Source organism: Pinus tabuliformis, chromosome 8, assembly GCF_031772625.1.
Source record: "Pinus tabuliformis cultivar Carrire ecotype Pingquan chromosome 8, CPIR1, whole genome shotgun sequence".
In the NCBI taxonomy this organism is placed as follows: domain Eukaryota; kingdom Viridiplantae; phylum Streptophyta; class Pinopsida; order Pinales; family Pinaceae; genus Pinus; species Pinus tabuliformis.
The window spans coordinates 371,172,315-371,192,175 of NC_142294.1; the positions used below are offsets into that span (position 1 = coordinate 371,172,315).

The window sequence follows — 19,861 nt, forward strand, 5'->3', positions numbered from 1 at the left end:
TTGGAAAATACAGTTGAGGACAAAATATCCGGTCCGGCATGTGGGCGGCTTAATGCAAGCCAATAATGGCGAGCGGGAGGGCATACATTTTTTATTTTTATTACTGTAAGATATTTTTATTAACCATAGTAATAAAAAAAAATTAATGTTTATCATAATTAAAATAAATTAATTTTCATTTTAATTTTACATCCATTTTTTTAAAAAGATGAAGTGATTAAAATTAATAAAAAAATTAATTTATGTGAGAGATATATAATTTTTTAGTGGTTTAATATAAATTTGACATATGATATATAAAAATAATATTATTGATACGATATATAATTTATTTTACATTTATTTACATATAATGTCTAAAACACAAATATATTAATAAAAATAATATATTTTAGTGCTATACATAAATAAAATATTTGGGTGCTTATATAACATTTTTATTATTTTATATCAAATTCATATAGAAAAAGAAAAAATAATTTAGATTAAAAATGTTCATATATGTGTATATTTATTAATATTTTAATGTTAATAATGAGAATCATAAATATTGTATGAAATTGGTGAAATAAAATATTAGTAAACATTGATTAACTTAGATTCATTTTAATTGAGAGTTTCTAAGAGTCAAGAGGAATCAAATCTTGAAGTGCAAACTTTTCTCAAATTTCACACTCAAACAAAATTAAATAAAATCCATTTTAACTTGAGATTTTCTAAGAGTAAAAAAAAATCAAATCTCTTGAAATATTATATTTTTTTTCTTAAATTTTACATTCAAACAAAAATTTACATTAAAATTTTGTCCTCCTTATCTTTTTATTTTCCACATGGTTACCTTTTCTATTTTACCAATTTTGATTCTTCTTTTGATTGCCTTATATATAGGAGAGCACCCTTTCTCAAATGTGTGAATCTTGGTTCTTCTTTTGATTGCCTTCCTATGTAGGAGAGCACCCTTCCTCAAGTGTGTGAATGGTCTTCTCTTTTTACATTGTGTTGTGCACTAAGAAAAAGATGGAGACCCTTTGGCTCTAATAGAGTATTTGCCGTACCCACCTCTTCCTCCTTGGTTACAATGTCCTACCGAGCGGCTTACTCGATTGTTTGAAGAGTGTTCTTCTCTTTTTCTTGGAGCCCTCATTTCATATTGTTTATCAGATCGATCTCAGCGGAGGAATAACAGTGTCCTTACATCGTTAGTGTTGGGAAGATGGCCTATGTAAGTAACTATGTGGGTGAGATTTAGGTTTTGATTATTTGTTTGATCGTTAATGCTGACATGTTGACTGCCTGATGTGCAGAAAACTGTGATACGGTTGGACTTGAATTGCTCCAAATGCAAGAAGGTCGCCTTGAAGTGCTCCAAATGCAAGGTCGCCTTGCACTCTGTTACAAAAATTGAAGGTAAACAATTATTTGCATTTTGTTTTTGGTATTTATGTTGGTCTCTTTGCATTCTGTTAAGAAAGTAGAAGGTGATTAACAATTTGGGTTCTTATGATTTAATTTGTTTTTGGTATTCAAGTTTTTGAATGTTACTTCGATCGCAGGAATCGAATCTGTGACGATCGATATACATGAGAGCACGTTGAGTGTGATCGGAGACGCGGATCCTGTTTGCATGATCCAGTTGTTGAAAAAAAAATTCTGTTGCGTCAGTTTGGTCTGCCACGTACAGTGGCCGCCACCACCATCTCCACCTTCACCTCCACCTAAACCTGAAATTCCACCTCCACCTAAACCTGAACTTCCACCTCCACCTAAACCTCCACCTCCACCTCCGCCTCCACCTCCGCCTCCGAGTTGCACTCCAGGCTTGTGTTGTTCATGCAGATTAAAAAAGTGCTGCCCCACATGCTGTGCTTGTCCAAACAAATCTGAGATAATGTGTCCAGGCTTGTGTTGTTCATGCAGATTAAAAAAGTGCTGCCCCACATGCTGTGCTTGTCCAAACAAATATGAGATAATGTGGCCACGATACCATAATCCTTTGGCTCCCGATGAGGTCTGGTATGTTTGGAAGGATGACCAACAGGAATCGTGCACCATCATGTAATGATAATAGAAGATCTGCTAGTTGATAGAGTAAGAATTTCAAGTTTATGTTTGTATATCATTAGTATATTGAAGTGTGGTTGCCGCTGCCTATAAATGAGAATGGCAAGATGATAGTTGTGTATTATGATTTATATGTGAGGTTATGACAACATCCCTTGTCTACACTATTATTATTATTGCTGGTGTTGACTGCTACCATCTAAATTGCACTTGTGAAATATGAACTGAGTTTCCCAATTTCTTCATTTGTAGGGATCACCTTTTTATTATTAATATGAACTGAGTTTCCCACTTTCTACATTTGTAGGGATCACCTTTTTATTATTTCATATTGTGACATGTGAGATTGATGAAATGAGTTTCTTCTTTCTTCAATTGTATGGATCAGTTTTCTATCGTCTCAGAAAAGTAAGTTACAGAACGCCAGCAAACAGCTTTGAAGATATCTAGGTGTTGTTTAAGAAGACATTACTTGATACTTAGGTCCTGGTTGACAGGGCGTTTTGAGCATAAATGCCCCTCCAGCAATGCAACACGTCTAGAAACTTGAAGAGCAGTCCTAGTTAGTTAAAGAAAATATATATGCTCATTAATTGAACAGTATAGAACAATCGTTAACTTGGATTTATCATATCGAGATTTCGAACAGTTCACTAAACTTTGAATAACAGTCTTACACGTTTATTTATTTAACGGTATAGAGTTATTTTAACTTGGATTTATCATCATATTTAACGGTATAGAGTTATTTTAACTTGGATTTATCATCATATCAAGTTACCAGATTTATCAGGGTACATAGAAATAACTAGAAATTTGGCTAAGAATTGGTTTGTAGTTTTATAATATGTGGATTTTCCATCAAATAAGTTTCATGGAAAGTTTTATTGATTTTTGAATTTTTGTGATTTAAAATGTATTTTTAACATTTTTTAATGCATAAATAATTACACAAGCAATAAACAATTTAAACATATGAAAATCTATATGTTATATTATTTAGACTATCCATTTAATAATATATTAATCTATTTTAATTTTAATGAGGAAAAAATATTATAATGACTTTTTTTTTGAGATTTTAATTTTCTCGAAATTTATTTTTGTTTATAAATTTTTAGATTTCCAGTGGTTCAGTTTGATAAATTTTTCTAATAAAATTATATACAATATTTTAATCTTGTCCCATCAACGTTTAATCTGTCCAATTAACATATAAGAAAAATCTAGATAATACATGTATCACAATTGTACATTTTACACACTTACCCATGAAGATTTATAGTGCACCATTGAACCAATGGTTTATGCAACAAAACCTGTAACTATATCTCCCTTCCAGCTACACCACCGAACTCAAGAATTGCTTTCCAAAGTATATTGATGAAAGTCATCAATTAAACTATCCATCACGGCTCAGACACACCAAGACCTCGAATGCTAAATTGGACACACAAATCAAGCAATACATTGCTATTTCAACAATTAGCACACAAAGATTGATCCATGTAGTCGATTCTCCAATCCTCAATCAGATCTTTTAGAACCTACTTGTTGGTCCACGGTCAAGAACACTATATACTTCTTATACCTCCATCTCAATGTTAACATCCACCATGGAGTGTCTTTGGTCTTTGATAATTGGATTCAGTAATTGTCTTGAATCTTCTTTAATTCACTTTGCAACTGTACAGAAGTCAATAATAACAAGCTTTCACTAACTATATATATATTTATATTTGAAATCCTATCAAATATGTTATTGCAAGAATTCATACTTAAAAAATATCTTAATTGCAAATTCATACTTAAAAAATATCTTAAAATAATCTATAAATTTGATTACATAAAGTCAAATTATTTACCATATATTTACCATAGGTTTTTACAAATTGAAAAATATAAATATTACAAACCAAAATCTTATTGGAAAAAATCACCACTTAAAAAATATCTTAAAATAATCTACAAATTTATCCTTATCCTTAATCCTGCAGCTGATTCCATAACACTTTCTCTACAAATCCTTTATTAAATTTACATTTCGGCTTTTACTTTTCTAATAATACATCCCATCCCCTTTTAAATTGTACCCGTTCTCCTTGTACGCTATTTACTTTTTCCCATGAAGTACGCTATTTACATAAAAGCATGGAAACGTAATTTTGTCTCAAGGTTCATGAAAAGATTAACTCAGATAAAGTAATGGTGGAATATTCTAATGCATAACTTTAATTTTAATAACGGTGAAACATTATTTATAACGTTTTTAATTTTTTATTCGAATAAAGATAATCATTTAAAAATTCTAATCCTTATCCTTATTTGACTTTTACATTAGTCCCTAATCAACATTTTATTTATGCACATCCAATCACGAGGGATGAATAATTTGCCATAATGACCATTCTTCCACGTGCGCAATATCATTTATATTATATGAACCATGAGTGGCACTCTACAATTAAATTGACCGTCCTATTTCTGTTCACCATCCCCCTTTTAATGAGACAAGTGATTTTTGTCTTGACACAATAATTGTTCTTAGGCTTATTTTTTTATCCATTTACTCACATTATTTTGGAGTTTAGCGGGTGATAGGAAAAGAATGAAAGAGTGTTTTGTTAAAGCTATTTTTGTTCTAAATGTGATGGGTTCTCAATTTCGTGGGAAAATATGTAATTATGTTAAGGTTTCTTGTTGCTTAGGACCGAACTATTTGTGGGTGATTTTGAAGGGTTAAGTTGTTTTTTGGGACAAGACTACTCAAGTCATAGATTAATTTGGCAGTATTTTTAAGACTCACATAACTAATTTTTTTCCACTGGAAAAATCATAATCTTTCATTAGCTTGAAAAATTACATGTTGTAGATGTATTATGCATATGCTATACTGTTCATTTGCCTCATGTGGGCTCAGTTTAAAGTCTAATATGTCTGTTATAATACCAAAATCATCACGCATGATGTTCATTATTGTTTTGTATATATATACATATTGCCACGCAGGGCTTCTGATAAGTAGTGCTATCAACTATATACAAAAAGCTCTTCAAAAAGTATCATTTTCCTCATTGTAGTCTCATGGGTTGGCTGCCCTATGATAGTGTGTATCTATGTAAGGACGATGGTAGTATTGATATGCATTTGTTCCTTGTTGCTCCTGAATCATCCACTCTCCTCTGGGAAGTGTCACAGCCTCCTTGGATAGTTGGTCGACACTGCAGTTGTGTTCCCTGTAGATATGATTACATTTGATGTCAATAAATTGAGCCTTCATTATGTTTATTTCATCCAATATGTTACTGAGTGTGTATGTGTGACAAACAGTAATGTTGTTGAACCAATCTATGATGATCTTCGAGTCTCCAAATATATGAATTGCATGCAGTTGTGCCCCAATGCAAAATGCATGAGATGACGAAGAGTCATAATCTCTGCAAAATTGTTTGTGCGAATCCCCAGTCCCATTTTGACTTTATAGAAGTGATGTTCATTTTTGTATAATATAAAACCTCCCCGACAACCCTGCTGCTGGGTAGCGCCATGAAAAAATCCCATGGGATGCTTTTTTCAATATGCAGAGGATTGGGAGGTCTTCTGGTACAAGGTTGCGGCGTCTAAGGCAGTTCATTATAGGCAGATATGATGAGAGCAGTAAGATGTGGCCAGTTCACTGATTTTTCATCAAAGATAGCCCGATTTCGAGCCAGCCAAAGGTACCAGCTAATAATAATGGGCAGGCTTTGTAATCTGGAGTTTTTGTGACCATAATACCATGATTCCTAGGTTCGGATTATATCATCCCCTTCCCATTTGCTTGTGAAATGTATAGAGGAAGATACAGATTGCCATAATGCCGTTAATGATGTGCATTTTAGGAACAAATCGAGGCTCGATTCGGAGGTCGATTTACACAGGGTGCACCAGGTAGGACCATAAACTGCTCGGCGCATGAGATATTCCCCAGTGGGTACAACACCTTTAAGGATACACCAGAAAAAGAGTTTCTGCCTGGGGGGCGCGATGAGCTTCCATAATGACTTCCACCAGAATGAAATCAGATCCGAAACCTTGTGTGATAACAACGATTGATAGCCTGTCTTTGGTGTGTATATTCCATTTTCAGAATGATGCCAGATTAGCTCGTCCGACCCCTGTTTAATCCTGATGTGAGACTCTGTTAAAGCATTTATATATACAGTCCATTCCTGGTGCCAGTGAGGTGGAAGATTAATCTGTAATGCAGATTTCCAATGCTGATCTAATATGGATGAGTTATGAGGATCAACAATGTCGGTTAGAACTTTGATTTCTTGTGAGTGTAGGTGCCTAATAATGGCCTCAGGTAGTATGTTCCTGCTGCCACTTCCATTCCATGGGTCTGTACCAATACAGGCCAGAGATCCATCATTGATTTTCCAAACCAGATTGTCTCTGATGAGAGGCATTGACTTAAGAAGTGCTTTCCATATAGATGAGATACCTGATTTGGGCTAGGTTAGAAGACGCATCCATTCCATGATGTGTAGAGGCCAGATATATTTGTGATATGTGATGCTGGTCCAGAGATTATGGCCTATGAGTAAAGTCCACCCCATTTTTGCTGCAAGGGCTTGAGCAAATATAGGTAGGTCTTTTAGTCCCCATCCTCTCCATTTTTTGGGAATAGCAATCTTCTTCCATCCTACCCATGCAAATATGCGTTTGTCTTGGCTCCCATTCCACAGGTATCTGTTGCATGTTTGATGTAGTCTAGCCAAGATGCTCCTCGGAATCTAGGCGAGAGCCATCCAAAAGAACGGAGTGGCCTCCATGACAGATTTAACCAATACAAGTCTGTCAGCTCTAGATAGATATCTGTGGCTCCATGTATTGAGGCGCTTTTCCAATTTTGCGCCAAGCTAGACCTAGTCAGCAATCTTTTGATTGATAGGCTTGATCCAGAATCCTAAATATTTGAGGCCGCGATCTAAGGGACAGATGCGGAAAGGGAACAGTTGGTGAGCCAGATGGGACTCTTGAATAGAGGTCTTGGAGAGAATGATGGAAGATTTTGAATGGTTTGCAAGCATCCCAGTAGCAGATGAGAATAGAGTGAGGATTTTTGAGAAGGAGCGAGAGTCCCTTATGCTGCCACCAAGGAAAATCATGACGTCGTCCACAAAAAGAATATGGGTGAGAAAGCATTCATCAGATATTTTGAGTCCACTAAATTCACTATTTCTCTTTGTTGTGTTAATTATTCGACTCAGTCCATCCATGACAATCAGGAAGAGAAGAGGAGACAGAGGACAACCCTGTCTAAGACGCGTTCAGAGTGAAAAAACTGTGATGCCGACCCATTTATCAAGACACTAAAGGTTGGGGTGGAGATACAAGCCATGATCCAAGTGATGAAATGGTTTGGGAAGCCCAGATGGATGAGAAGCATTTTGATGTAGAGCCAGCTGACACGGTCAAATGCCTTTGCTAAATCTATCTTTAGGATAATGGCTTTGTGGCTCTTGGTCCAGATGGTGTGGAAGGCTTCCTGAGCCGCTCCAATGGCTTCATGAATCTGACGATGTTCCAGGAAAGTAAATTGATGAGGGGCAATATTACAGTACATAATAGGATGGAGGCGATTAGCTATGATTTTGGAGATGATCTTGTAGAGCACATTACATAGAGAGATGGGGCGATAATCATCAAAGGAGTAAGAGGAGTCTGATTTGGGGATCAGAGCTAGGAAAGTTGAGTTTATGGCATTGTACATTGTCCCAGATACCCTACATTCCTCCACAACCTTCAGTAAGTCATTGCTGATCAGCTCATAGAAAGTAATGTAGAACTCAATGGTCCACCCATCCGGCCCCGGGCTACGGTCCCTCTTGAACCATTTTAGGGTGCTCTCAAGTTCCTCAGGTGTCACTGGATCAAATAGTGCCTCCGCCTCATCCTCATTTACAAACCTGGGGAAGTGATCAGCAATGTTGATGATATCAGCGATTGTTGAACCTGGGGGTTGTTTGTAGAGATTCCTGAAGTGTGATGATCCCAGATGTGAGAGCTTGTTGAAGGAGTCTATTACTCCTCCTTCTGGCAATGGGAGATTCCAAATTGTATTTTTAACCTTTCTCCCTTTGGCATAGTTGTGAAAGAATTGAGTATTGTCGTCCCCATCTTTTAACCAGGTGGCTCTACTACGAAGACGGATAGATTCCTCTCACTCTCTTAGAATTTTTTATTTCTGATTTTCTAGTTCCACCAGATGGGCTTTGTCTTCAGCTGTAGCGAACCTTAGTCCTCTTTCATCCGAAAGAGAGGATAGTTCAGATTCTATATGCAGTAGCTCTGAGTTATCCTTTTGAAATTTCTCTCTGGCCCATTTAATAGAAAGGTGCTTGAGCTGAGACAAGTTAGAGCAGAATCCTTTTTCCAAGGAATCTGACCTATTAATCGGGTTTTGAGACCAAAAATCCTTAACCATCTTGATATATGAGGTATCCTGTATCTAGCCATGATTGAATTTGAAGGGGGCTTTCGGTTTTTTATGAGCCCCCAATATCTCCAGGTATATAGGATAGTGGTCTGAAATGTCGCCAGTACCCACCCACTGTTTATAATAGTGCAACTGTTGTATTAGGGTACCTTTCATTATAAATCTATCAAGTTTGCGAGCAAGAGCAGCATCACCAATTCTTCTATTCCTCCAGGTGGGGAGCGGATTATTCATAGGGAAATCTATCAAGTTATGTCGCTCCAGAAGGTCAGTCATAAACCCAGTAATTGAGTCAAACTGTGCCATAGATCCCCATGATTCACTATATCTCAGGGAGAAGTTTAGATCACCCCCAATAATGATGTTGTCTGCGGAGAGGATAGATAGGCTCAGTAGGTGATTCCAAAAGTTCTCTCATTGTTGACAGGGGCCATATATGTTAATGACTCTAAGACTGGATCCCAAGTTAGCCGAGAAGAGATCTAATCCCATGAACCCCTGTCCTCCCCAGGTAGCAAGTGCTCTTATGGATGCTGGGTTATACCCAATCGTAAGGCCCCCCGATCTACCAGTGGAGTCCATCGCTGTAAATTGCCATCCCGGGATGGTGGAGGATAGGGAGGTGGCTATAGAGTCAGTCGGGCCAAGGGTCTCCTGGAAGAGGATAATGTCTACAGGAGCAGATTCAAAAAGTCGGCGCAGGGCCAGTTGCTTGGAGGCATTAGCCAAGCCTCGACAATTGAAGGAAAGACACCTCATGCGGGAAGATTGCCTGGGGCGTTCACTGCTCTAAGAACCCCATCAATGGTAGATTGTCGCCCAGAGGCAACCTCCACACCCACCCTCCTGATAGCTTTAGTCAAATTTGATTTTCTCCCCGGTGTAGACAAGGAAGTCGACCCAGATGTAACGATTCCCAAACCAACAATCTTAAGATGAGAGCTGAGTGAGTGAACTCGAGGATGCAGATTATAGTTGTGTTTTGACCCCTAGGATGATGAAGGAGAGGGGGATGAAGTGAGATGTGTATGTAATGAGGGAGCAGATGGAGCAATGACCGAAGATGAGGGCAAAGTGCAAAATGCAACAGACATAGATGGTGAATGCAATGAGGAGCAAGGAGAGTAAACAAATAAGGGAGTAAAGAGAGATGTACCCGAAGCGGAAGCAGAAGCTGCAGCTGCCCGAGATCTGGTGACCGGCGGGGATAGTGTTCTGTGTGCTACTCCAAGAACATGTTGAGGATTTCAGGAGGGGGGACTCGATGCCAAAGTACACAGAGGGACCGGCGATATAGTCCTCGAGGGCACATTTGATGGCGCAGGGGATTCTTCTTGTTTCTTTTTGAGAGGAAAGTCCTTGAATATATGCCCCACCCTGTGGCAGCGGCAAAATCTGAATGGCATCCTTCGTAGTCGAGTATCTTAACCCTAGAGTATCTTCCCTAGTGTAAAGTAATCTTCTCCTCCAGTCCTTTGCGAGTGTCCAGATGTACCAGGATGCGAGCTAGAGTTCTGTTCCTTGACTATACGAAGGTACGGTCATGGTCGAGATAAGATCCCAGTGCATTCCCGATGCGCATGAAGACCTCTTCACTCCAGTACTGAAGGGGTAGCCATGGAAAACGAACCCACAGCGGACCAGCCCCAATTTGTTCTCTCTCCGAGTCAAATAGAGGGCTCCATCGTTTTAATAGAGCCTGCGCTATCTCGATGTGCCAATACCTCGCCAGCACCAAGTCCGTATAATTTTCCTTGGCGAAATGTAGGGCAAACTAGCCTCTAGGTAATACTTGTACCTCTGGTAATTCCTTAAGAACCCCTCCCCAAATCTCCTTCACCCAAAAGGTGAGTCGGGTCGCCGAATATGCTATCCCTTGAACATGCCCTACAAGAATGGTGTTCGCCATTTTGGCTGCTTCCCCAATAGCCGAAGAATCTCCAAAGTGAATCAATATGTCCCTTGAGGTTGCTTTGACACACTTGGTCCTTTTCTTCCCAGTACATGGAGCAAAAGGGTGATCCACTAATGGATCCGGGGAGCCTTCCAGGTGAGCTGTTTTTGAAGATCTGACCCTGACGGCAGGGGTCTCAAAACATCCCGAGGGCAAGTGAAGGGAGGAAGAGGGCACGACAGCCACCGAAATGGGAGGACCTGATGATGTTCCTCCTAGACTCACATAACTAATAAAAATAAATAAAAAATGATTTCGAACATCAGTTTAATTAAGTTATATATAAATCAATTATTGTAACTCTATGAAATTTTCACTTTGATGAGAAAGATATCTAAATTTCTTTTAGAATCTTTTATCACGAAAAAACAAATTTTCTTACATAATTATATTATCAATTATAATTTTAGGAATAAAATGTTTAAAAATTTTAAATATTTTTAAATTTTAAAAGATCATTAAAAAATTCCAAGATTTTTGAAAAGTTTATGTTTAAGACATATTTAATGTTGTTGTATTTTGTTATTGTATATTTATTAATGTAATTTTTGTCTATATATTTAAGGAAAATTTTATAAGCTGAAATTTTGGGGCAACTTTCATCAGTTTTTTCATAGTTTTTTATGATATTTAATGTAAACTCATCAACACGCTAATTACAATGCTAGATCTCAAAGTAATACCTAATGAGAAATGCAACTTAGGCATAAAATTGGAGGGGCAAATCCTAGCGGGCTAGCTTAAGTTGCTAAGTGCTTTAAGGTTCATGAAAGAAAACTTGAAATGAATACCTTCTGTGTAATTATACTTAGTATGCCAATCACTTATTAGTTATGGTTAATTGTTATCTACCATATCTTGTTCAGATTTAACCGTAATCAATTATGGGCCAATAATCAGCTCAAACAAATTTGCTTTCAAATAGCACAACAATAAAATGATTGATATTCCCTGTCCAATAGCTGCAATAAAGTGGTTGATATATACCTATAGGCATCATTTTCTACCTTTCATATGTTATACCAAAAAGACAAAAAATTGCCATAAATAGATATATTAACCAATTTATGAATATTGCTATAATAATTATTTTAATGATTTTTATTCTAAATTAAAAATTTATTGCTACAACTAAGTTCAGCTTCTTTTTCCAAGTTAAAACCTGAAACAATTTTGGATCAATTAATTACAAATACCCTATATGTTAATTAGCTCAGACAAAGTTACTTTCAAATAGCACAACAATAAAATGATTGATATTCCCTATCAAATATCATAACAATAAAATAGTTAATATGTACTTATAAACATCATTCCCTACCTTTCATATGTTATACCAAAAGACAAAAAATTGACATAAATAAATATATACCAACCCCTTTATGAATATAACTATAATAATTTTTATTCTAAATTAAAATTTTACTACTGTAATTAAATTCAGCTTCCTTTTTAAATTAAAACCTGAAACAGTTTCCGATGAATTAATGACGAACACCGTATATGTTAATTGAGTCCAGGAAAGGCCACTGAATAGCTGCAGTAGGGAGTAGTGGAATAGTTGAAGGCAATGGAGCAGTCTCGGGGACTGGAGGAGTGTAATAAACGTAGTTTAATTCTTTTATATAAAAGAAAATTTGGCTTTTTAAGTTAATTTTCAAATAGTAAGTTATGGTTGTGTAGTTTACCCAGAACTTAAAATGTTTGAAGAATTTAGAGAGTTTTCCAGAATTTAGAAAGTTTTTAAGAATTGAATCAATTTATATATTAAAAAAAAAATTGCATTATCAAAATAACAAAACAGTATCCCAAATGTCCACGTGTAAATCTATTTTTTTTTGAAAAAGAGAGGTTAAACTACACTAACAGAATATATATCGCTCGATGTGGATTCATGTTATTGAGTACAGGGCTGCTGCAGGTTGTGAGTTTTGGGCGACTAGGCGGATTTTGTAGGACTTCCAGAACAATAAGAATTTCCTGAAACCATATCTACAATGAACAGACAATTTTATTGGCAGTAGTATAACAAGTCCCAAATTGTCTAGAAAATTATGAAAATTCTCGTTATATTTAAAGAAAATCTATCGAGGATTTTTTAAAAACTAAGTTATAATTGTTAAACTTTAAAATTTTAAGTTTCTTAGAAATTTTTAATAGTTCTGAATCCATTTCCACCATCAAAAACATGATTCAAAAACACTATCTCTACAAAATTGTTTGAAATTTTTTTACCCTAAATTCCTGTCACTTTTAACCATGTGTACAATTCCATCCTCAGTATACAATTCCATCCTCGGTAGACGACTCCATTCTATTGGAACTCACGTCATTGTCGGCGGAGCTTCGTCGTTAAATTGGGGTGAAAAACGTTTAGACTACGCTCCGCTGAAAGGGCTTATCAATGCCTCTTGAATTGACGGCCGTAAAATCCCGATTGCCGTGCTATGGTTATGGTTTAGGGTCATAGTCACTTAACCACGCTTACATTTAGTGTGTTATTTATAGGTTTTTAGAGTAGGAAAATACAAGTATTTATAGGTTTTTAGAGTGGAAAATATAAGTAATATAAAAGGAAGTCTTATTAACAACAAGGGTTTCTGGAATGTGATATTCAAAATCGATTTATAGTAATCTTACTAGTCTTAAGTAACACCACAACCACCGGTTTTCAGTTACACCACAAAAAATAAGTCTCGAATGATGATTAATTCTCAACATTAAACAAAAAGAATGGTTATATCCTCACACGGGGCACTACAATAGTTATGTCAAATCCGAGAAAATAATGTTAAATATTTAAAATCGATTTACAGTAATCTTACTAGTCTTAAGTAACACCACAACCACCCGTTTTAAGTTACACCACAAAAAATAAGTCTCTAATGATGATTAATTTTCGACATTAAACAAAAAGAATGGTTACATCCTCACATGAGGCACTACAATAGTTATGTCAAGTCAGAGAAAATAATGTTAAATTAAGTTGGTATAACTATAATAAGATTAGATTTCAAAATTTAAAAAAAAAAATTCAAGGGATTTTTGGATATAAGTTGATCATGTATTTTGTGAAGACATTCTCGGAGTGCTTTGTTAAGGCACTCTTTCATGTGAAGTTATTGGTTTAATTCCGGCCTGATGGGACGATATATTGGACATATTAAAGATGTAGTCTTGCCAAGGTTACGAAAAAAATTAAAAAAAATTCAAACCAACAAGATTCAAGATGATTATGCGGTAAATATTTTGGAAAGAAATTAGGAAAAAAAATTCTTAGTATTTGCCAAGTGTTGAGTGTTGATTGAATGTACAATTAATGTCATGCTTTTGTTTGCTTTTTTTTTTTTGGATGTGGGTCTATTCAGAAGTGTCTAAAGTGGGTATTCAATGGATGTGGAGTTTAATTCCACATCCGTGTGACTTGGCATTTGGGAAAAACTATAAAAATATAAACCAAGCTAAAATAAAAAATGACAGAAAAAAGTAGATTTAGGACGCTGAAAAAACCCTATAATATTTGATTATGAAGAATTTACCAATTAAAATTTGTGATTCCAACCAATTATTTCTCATTTATAATAAATTAAACCGTTAAAAATATTCTAAAAACATTTAAAACATATATAAATTAAATTATAACAAAAATAAATAAATAAATAAAAATTTAATATAAAACAATAAAATAAATAATAAATATTTATTTATTTTCATAAATTAAAAATACTATTAAAATACATTATTTTTAATAGTGAACCATAAAATAAAAATAAAAAAATTAACTTTATTAAAGTTGATTATGTTGCCCATGTTTTATTAAAGTTGATTACGTTGACCCATATTTATATTGTATTAGGAGAGAGTTGTCCCATAATAACAACAACAGCAAAAAAACAATTATATACATAACAACAACAGCAAAAAAACAATTATATACATAACAACAACAGCGAAAAACAATCATATACATATATTTATGTAACTTATAAAAATTAAATAACAAATATATATATTTATATATAAAAGCACAACTTATATTTTGGTGAAATATATATTTACGTAACTTATAAAATTTAAATAACAAATATATATATCTATATATAAAAGCACAACTTATATTTCGGTGAAATATTATTTATGACGTTTTGATTTTTTATATGATTAATTAATATTTAAAATTTTGGCTTTTAACTAGTTTTGAGAATATTTTATTTGTTTAATAATGAATGCATTTTTTACTTGTACAATTTCATGATATCAATTATTACTAGTTATTACAACTACATTAGAAATACAATTTAATTATTTGATATTTTGGCTCTCTTTGAATATTTTTTCTAGACAATTTTATTTGAATAAAAATTAAAATAATAAACTTAAAATATATAATTTGTATAATCCACATACCTAAATTCATTGAAAGTAATTGATATATGTTTATGAACATTATTATGAGTCTAAGGCATCACATCATGATAATGATACAACATCATTCAATATTTAGGTTTTTTAATTAGATTTTAAAATTTAATCTTATCTTTATATTTTTAAATTCAAAATTTATTTATTTATTTATTAAATTCCAATCGCTTGCTTTATACTTATTAATGAAAAATCTTATACTCTAAAACTTTAATTTCAAAATGTAATTATCTTTCACATTAACTCAAAACTTGAATCATATTTTGTTTGGACAAATAATTAGTTGTTTATAATATATATAATGGTTGTATTGGATCAATACTGTCATCCAATACTGATCCTGAACCACACTTAGTGGTTTGAAAGGCATCAACAAAAATTGAAAAATTGATATGTGATTTACTAGAAGTATTCTCTCATAACCTTATGAATCATAAAAGTTTGCATTCTCAAAAGATTTGTTGTCTTCACAAGACCATGGCAATCTCCTATGGCCATGCGAAAGTTGATAATATATTTTGGGTTTAGGATGTCCTATTTGGTAGGCTATTGCATGACTTGTACATACATTCTATTCTCTCATAACCTTATGAATCATAAAAGTTTGCATTCTCAAAAGATTTGTTGTCTTCACAAGACCATGGCAATCTCCTATGGCCATGTGAAAGTTGATAATATATTTTGGGTTTAGGATGTCCTATTTGGTAGGCTATTGCATGACTTGTACATACATTTTTAATCCATTTAAGAAAGGGTAAAATTTACTATAATTTAATTAAAAAGAAAAGTAGTAATTAATTTAATATAGTTAAAAAATAATTATGAAATTTCAAAAATTTAAATTTAAAAATAAGTTTTGGAGTATGTCTTATATTTTTTCGTTTGGCTAAAGGTTCTTTTTCAAAATAAAGGAAACATGTTAAAGGCCCACATGGGTGAAAACCTGTCCTTAAGGATAATTACACATGGCATGGTTTTCCTTAAATAATAGTGATGAGTTAACTGTATGAGTGAATAATATCCAATGATGATTGCCAACAATATTGGTTTGAGAACTAAATTATGATAAGCTTTCCTACTTGAAAAAACAAGAGCCACCTAGTAACATGTAATTGTTTTTTTTTGCATACATGAACTAAATGCATTTTGTTTCAATTGTTTTTTATATCTCTTGAATTTTTCATGTGTAACTCTAAAAATCTATAGAAGAAATTAAAGCTATATATATATATATATGAAAATGGAAAAATCGTTGTTCTTCAAAAAAAGCTTTGATTCATAGAAAAAAGTACCATTCTTAATTGTAATTTATTTGTGTGCATATCATTAGTTTTATATCATTCACATATATTTAGAATCCACAATAATTTATTACTATTACTATGAACTAAGTTTGGCTGAATTTCAAGAAAAAATAAAACAAACAAACTAACGTGAAAAGAAGATAAAAATGTTTGTAGAACCACATACTTACTACATCAATGTTTTATATTTTTCTTTTAACAATGATATTCACATAATTTACATCAAAATATAAAATGTTCATTTAAAAAATGGCATATACTACTTGAAATAAAAAATGTAAATAAAATTAAATTCAAATAAAAAAAATTAATGGAATTTTGTATATGACAAAATAATCCAATAGTTCAATTTAAAAAACTATTTGTAATGTTTAACCTCAAAAGGATAAAAATTAAATTACTATTTAACATGTATAAAGTTTTGGTTTCACATGGCCTTGCATATGAAATGAATATGTACTAAGTGCATCCTTTTTTTTTTACTTAGATTTGATGTTGAGCTTCACTAGTCACACATGAAGAACCTTAACTCTTTTAAATAGCTTTTAGACTCAAGTTTTGATTCTTTAATATTACTTCATGCATCAATTACAAGGTTCACTATGGATCAATACCTAAGGTAATTAATTCCCCACCATAGGGTAATCTACATTAATTAAACTCCAAGGTACCGAGTTGATGTCGATTCTCCACATGGCTCTGGTCTTAATTAATCCTTTATGCACCAGAGGATATGACATTAATTTTTATTGACTTTCATGTCACTAAGATAATGAACTGCTCATATATGTTCACATAATTCCGTTAACCCTTATTAAAACTATTACACATTATTCTGGAAATTTCTCCAAACTCGGACACTTGGACTCCTACTCACATTGCAATCGTTTAGCCTAGATCTGATGGTCACGACTAATGGAAGTTGTTGAGTAACTACTTCTCGTTCTTGGTACTGGCGAAATGTCTCATTCTGTCATCGCCTCTAGAGTTAAGTTGCTCTACAACTCTCAGGGTAGAAGAAGGTTTCAATTTGTAGTAACAGCTTCTCTCCATAGGTAATTCACTGATAAGACTCTCAATTATCGTTTACGCATTGTATGGTGTCTTAAGAAAGGGTTATTTGTTTATGGGTTTCTCGCCTTGTTTGTGTAGATGATCTCCCTATGTTATGGAGAAAAATTTGTTCCTTGTTGAGCGGGAAGCACCCAAAATATATCTCAGGTAAACTTCACATCCCCACACCTGTCGGGTAACAACGTTTACAGTCGAATAGATTTACTCACCGACTGTCCTTGGTAGGTATCTTGGTGGCTCGATTCCTACATGTAGGTTCTCTAGCCAAGGTTCTAGATTGTTTTCCTTCAACTGATACTTTTTTTTTCAATTACGGTATTGTCAATGAAGGGGATAATTTCTTTGTTGTATTTCTCTAAGAGGGACGACTCTTCTTAAGGTTTACCCTTCTCATTTTTTTTCTTATACTAGCGCTTCCTCGGAAAACAAGGACCGTAGCCCAACTTCCATATAATAGGTATTTTCATCAAATCCCAACGTTTATTGAAGGTTAACTCCACAATACTGCAACAGAACGAGGGAAGGCATAAGCAGTTAAACAATTAGCTTCACTGTATTTTGAACCCCATGAATTCACCCAAGTTTTTGGATGCGATAGTTATGAAGTGTTACCCTTGTTTCTGGAATGGATATCATTCAAGGTTGTGGCTCAGTTGTCTAACTATACAACATTTCACTTCCACATTCTGCTCTATTTTCTCTTGGATGATAAAGGTAACATTGCCTTGAGGCAATATCTTTCGAGTAAAATTACATCCTTAGACCACGCTACGATGCTTATATGTTTTTATTAAAATGGCTTGTAACAACAGAGGGTTTTCAAGTGAATGATATTTCTTAGGTTGGTTATGCTTTTATTTAGGGATTGTATTGGCATATGTAGGTGTAATTTGGGGTTTGATTGTACTGGCATATGTAGGTGTAATTTGGGGTTTTATCCCCTTCTTCATGGACTAAAACAAACAGTAATTTGAAACCCCCTATTTTTTTTAATTTGTGCACTGAGAAAGTTGCTCTCCCTTGCTGCAGGCTAGAGGATTAGACTTCTTATTAATTTGAACTGAAACTCAGTATCGAAATTTGAAATGGTTACTTATGTATTTATTTATTCATTTTTCAAGAAAGTTTTCCTACCAAATTCAAATGTCAAATCTTCTTTCGATTTAGTTCGAAATGTGTTGTAGTTTTGTCTGTGGCTATTATGTATTTATTTATTTATTTTTCAAGAAAGTTTTCCTACCAAATTCAAATGTCAAATCTTCTTTCGATTCAGTTCGAGATGGGTTGTAGTTTTGTGTGTGGCTATTAACGTAGCTTTAGCTTACAATTTTTCCAGTTTTTCCATACTTAAGAATATACTCTAGATTATTATCTATGTTTAGAACCTTAGTGGTCTTCCTTTAGAACTGTCCTTCAGGCTGACCCAGCTTGTCACCCGTGAGGTTAAATCTGAATGAACCCACTCTGCTCATAAAATTGTATGCATTTTTTTTTAATCGTGTAGAGTTTCCATTCATAAACCTTCCAAGTCAATGATAGAAAGTATCAAAGGTTAGATCTATAACCCATATGTTTTATACAAAATTCTGTAATCATGGTATTATTTTTCCTAGAAATCTAACAATCAACATTTCCACAATTTCAATGTACAAAATGGTAAATAATAACTATAGTTTCTAGGCCCATTCTTAATTGCATCCACTTAGTAATTTCAATAGGGAACTTAATTTCCAACTAACAATTTATTCCTGCAACCAGTAACTTTGTTTCCTGAACTACATTTCTCATACACTAATAGAGAATAATGAAATTAGTGACTAGGTGACTAAAAAAATTAGTCATCGTAGCTTTTCCAAGCGAAATACTACCAAAATTCAGAAATTTCAATTGACCCAACTAAAAAAGACTAACATAAACGACTAATTTTGTCACAGTTTAAAATATAGAACTAGCTAGTAAGTAATACAACTAAGAATGGCTAACATGAATGACTAATTTAGTTTACGAACAAAAATATGACTACCCAGAAATCACTAGAATAATATAAATTAGTCATTTATGTTAGTCATTTTATTGTGTCACTTCTTCAATCAAAACGTAAAAGTGATAGGGGATTGAAAGTTTGTTATGGATTTGTTGAAAGGTTATACTTTCTTAAACACTTATTTATTGGATCATTGGATGATTAGAATTAGGGAGTTGATTAGAATCTTCAAGGTTATATCTTTTGATAACATTCACATAGAATTAAATTCAAATCATTTGTCAAGTGTGCATGTACATAACATCCCTATGAACCCTCAACTTTAACAACAACCTCACACTTCTACACACCGGCTAACAACACTGATGGGCAAATACAACAATGCCAACATCCAACAAAAATCCACGTAATGAAAATGAAACACTAATAAACACATGTAGAATCCTCAATCCTTAGTTCAAAAGATTACACAACCCATCATGCTCAAACCAAAAAAGAAGAATTTACATTATAGATTATTAATATGGTAATATGAATTATTAATGTGGTAATATGAATAAGAAGAGGAAAAATATTAG

General features: G+C 33.8%; 1 protein-coding gene across 1 annotated transcript; it reads left to right on the forward strand.

The window, feature by feature from the left end:
• Window positions 1-932: 932 nt before the first annotated feature.
• LOC149235651 (uncharacterized) lies at window positions 933-2,345 on the forward strand. The gene is made up of 3 exons (XM_089461427.1): window positions 933-1,222; window positions 1,305-1,407; window positions 1,554-2,345. Exons 1-3 carry the CDS (start codon window positions 1,214-1,216, stop codon window positions 2,057-2,059), a joined length of 618 nt encoding a protein of 205 aa, XP_089317553.1. The 5' UTR covers window positions 933-1,213; the 3' UTR covers window positions 2,060-2,345.
• Window positions 2,346-19,861: the final 17,516 nt, after the last annotated feature.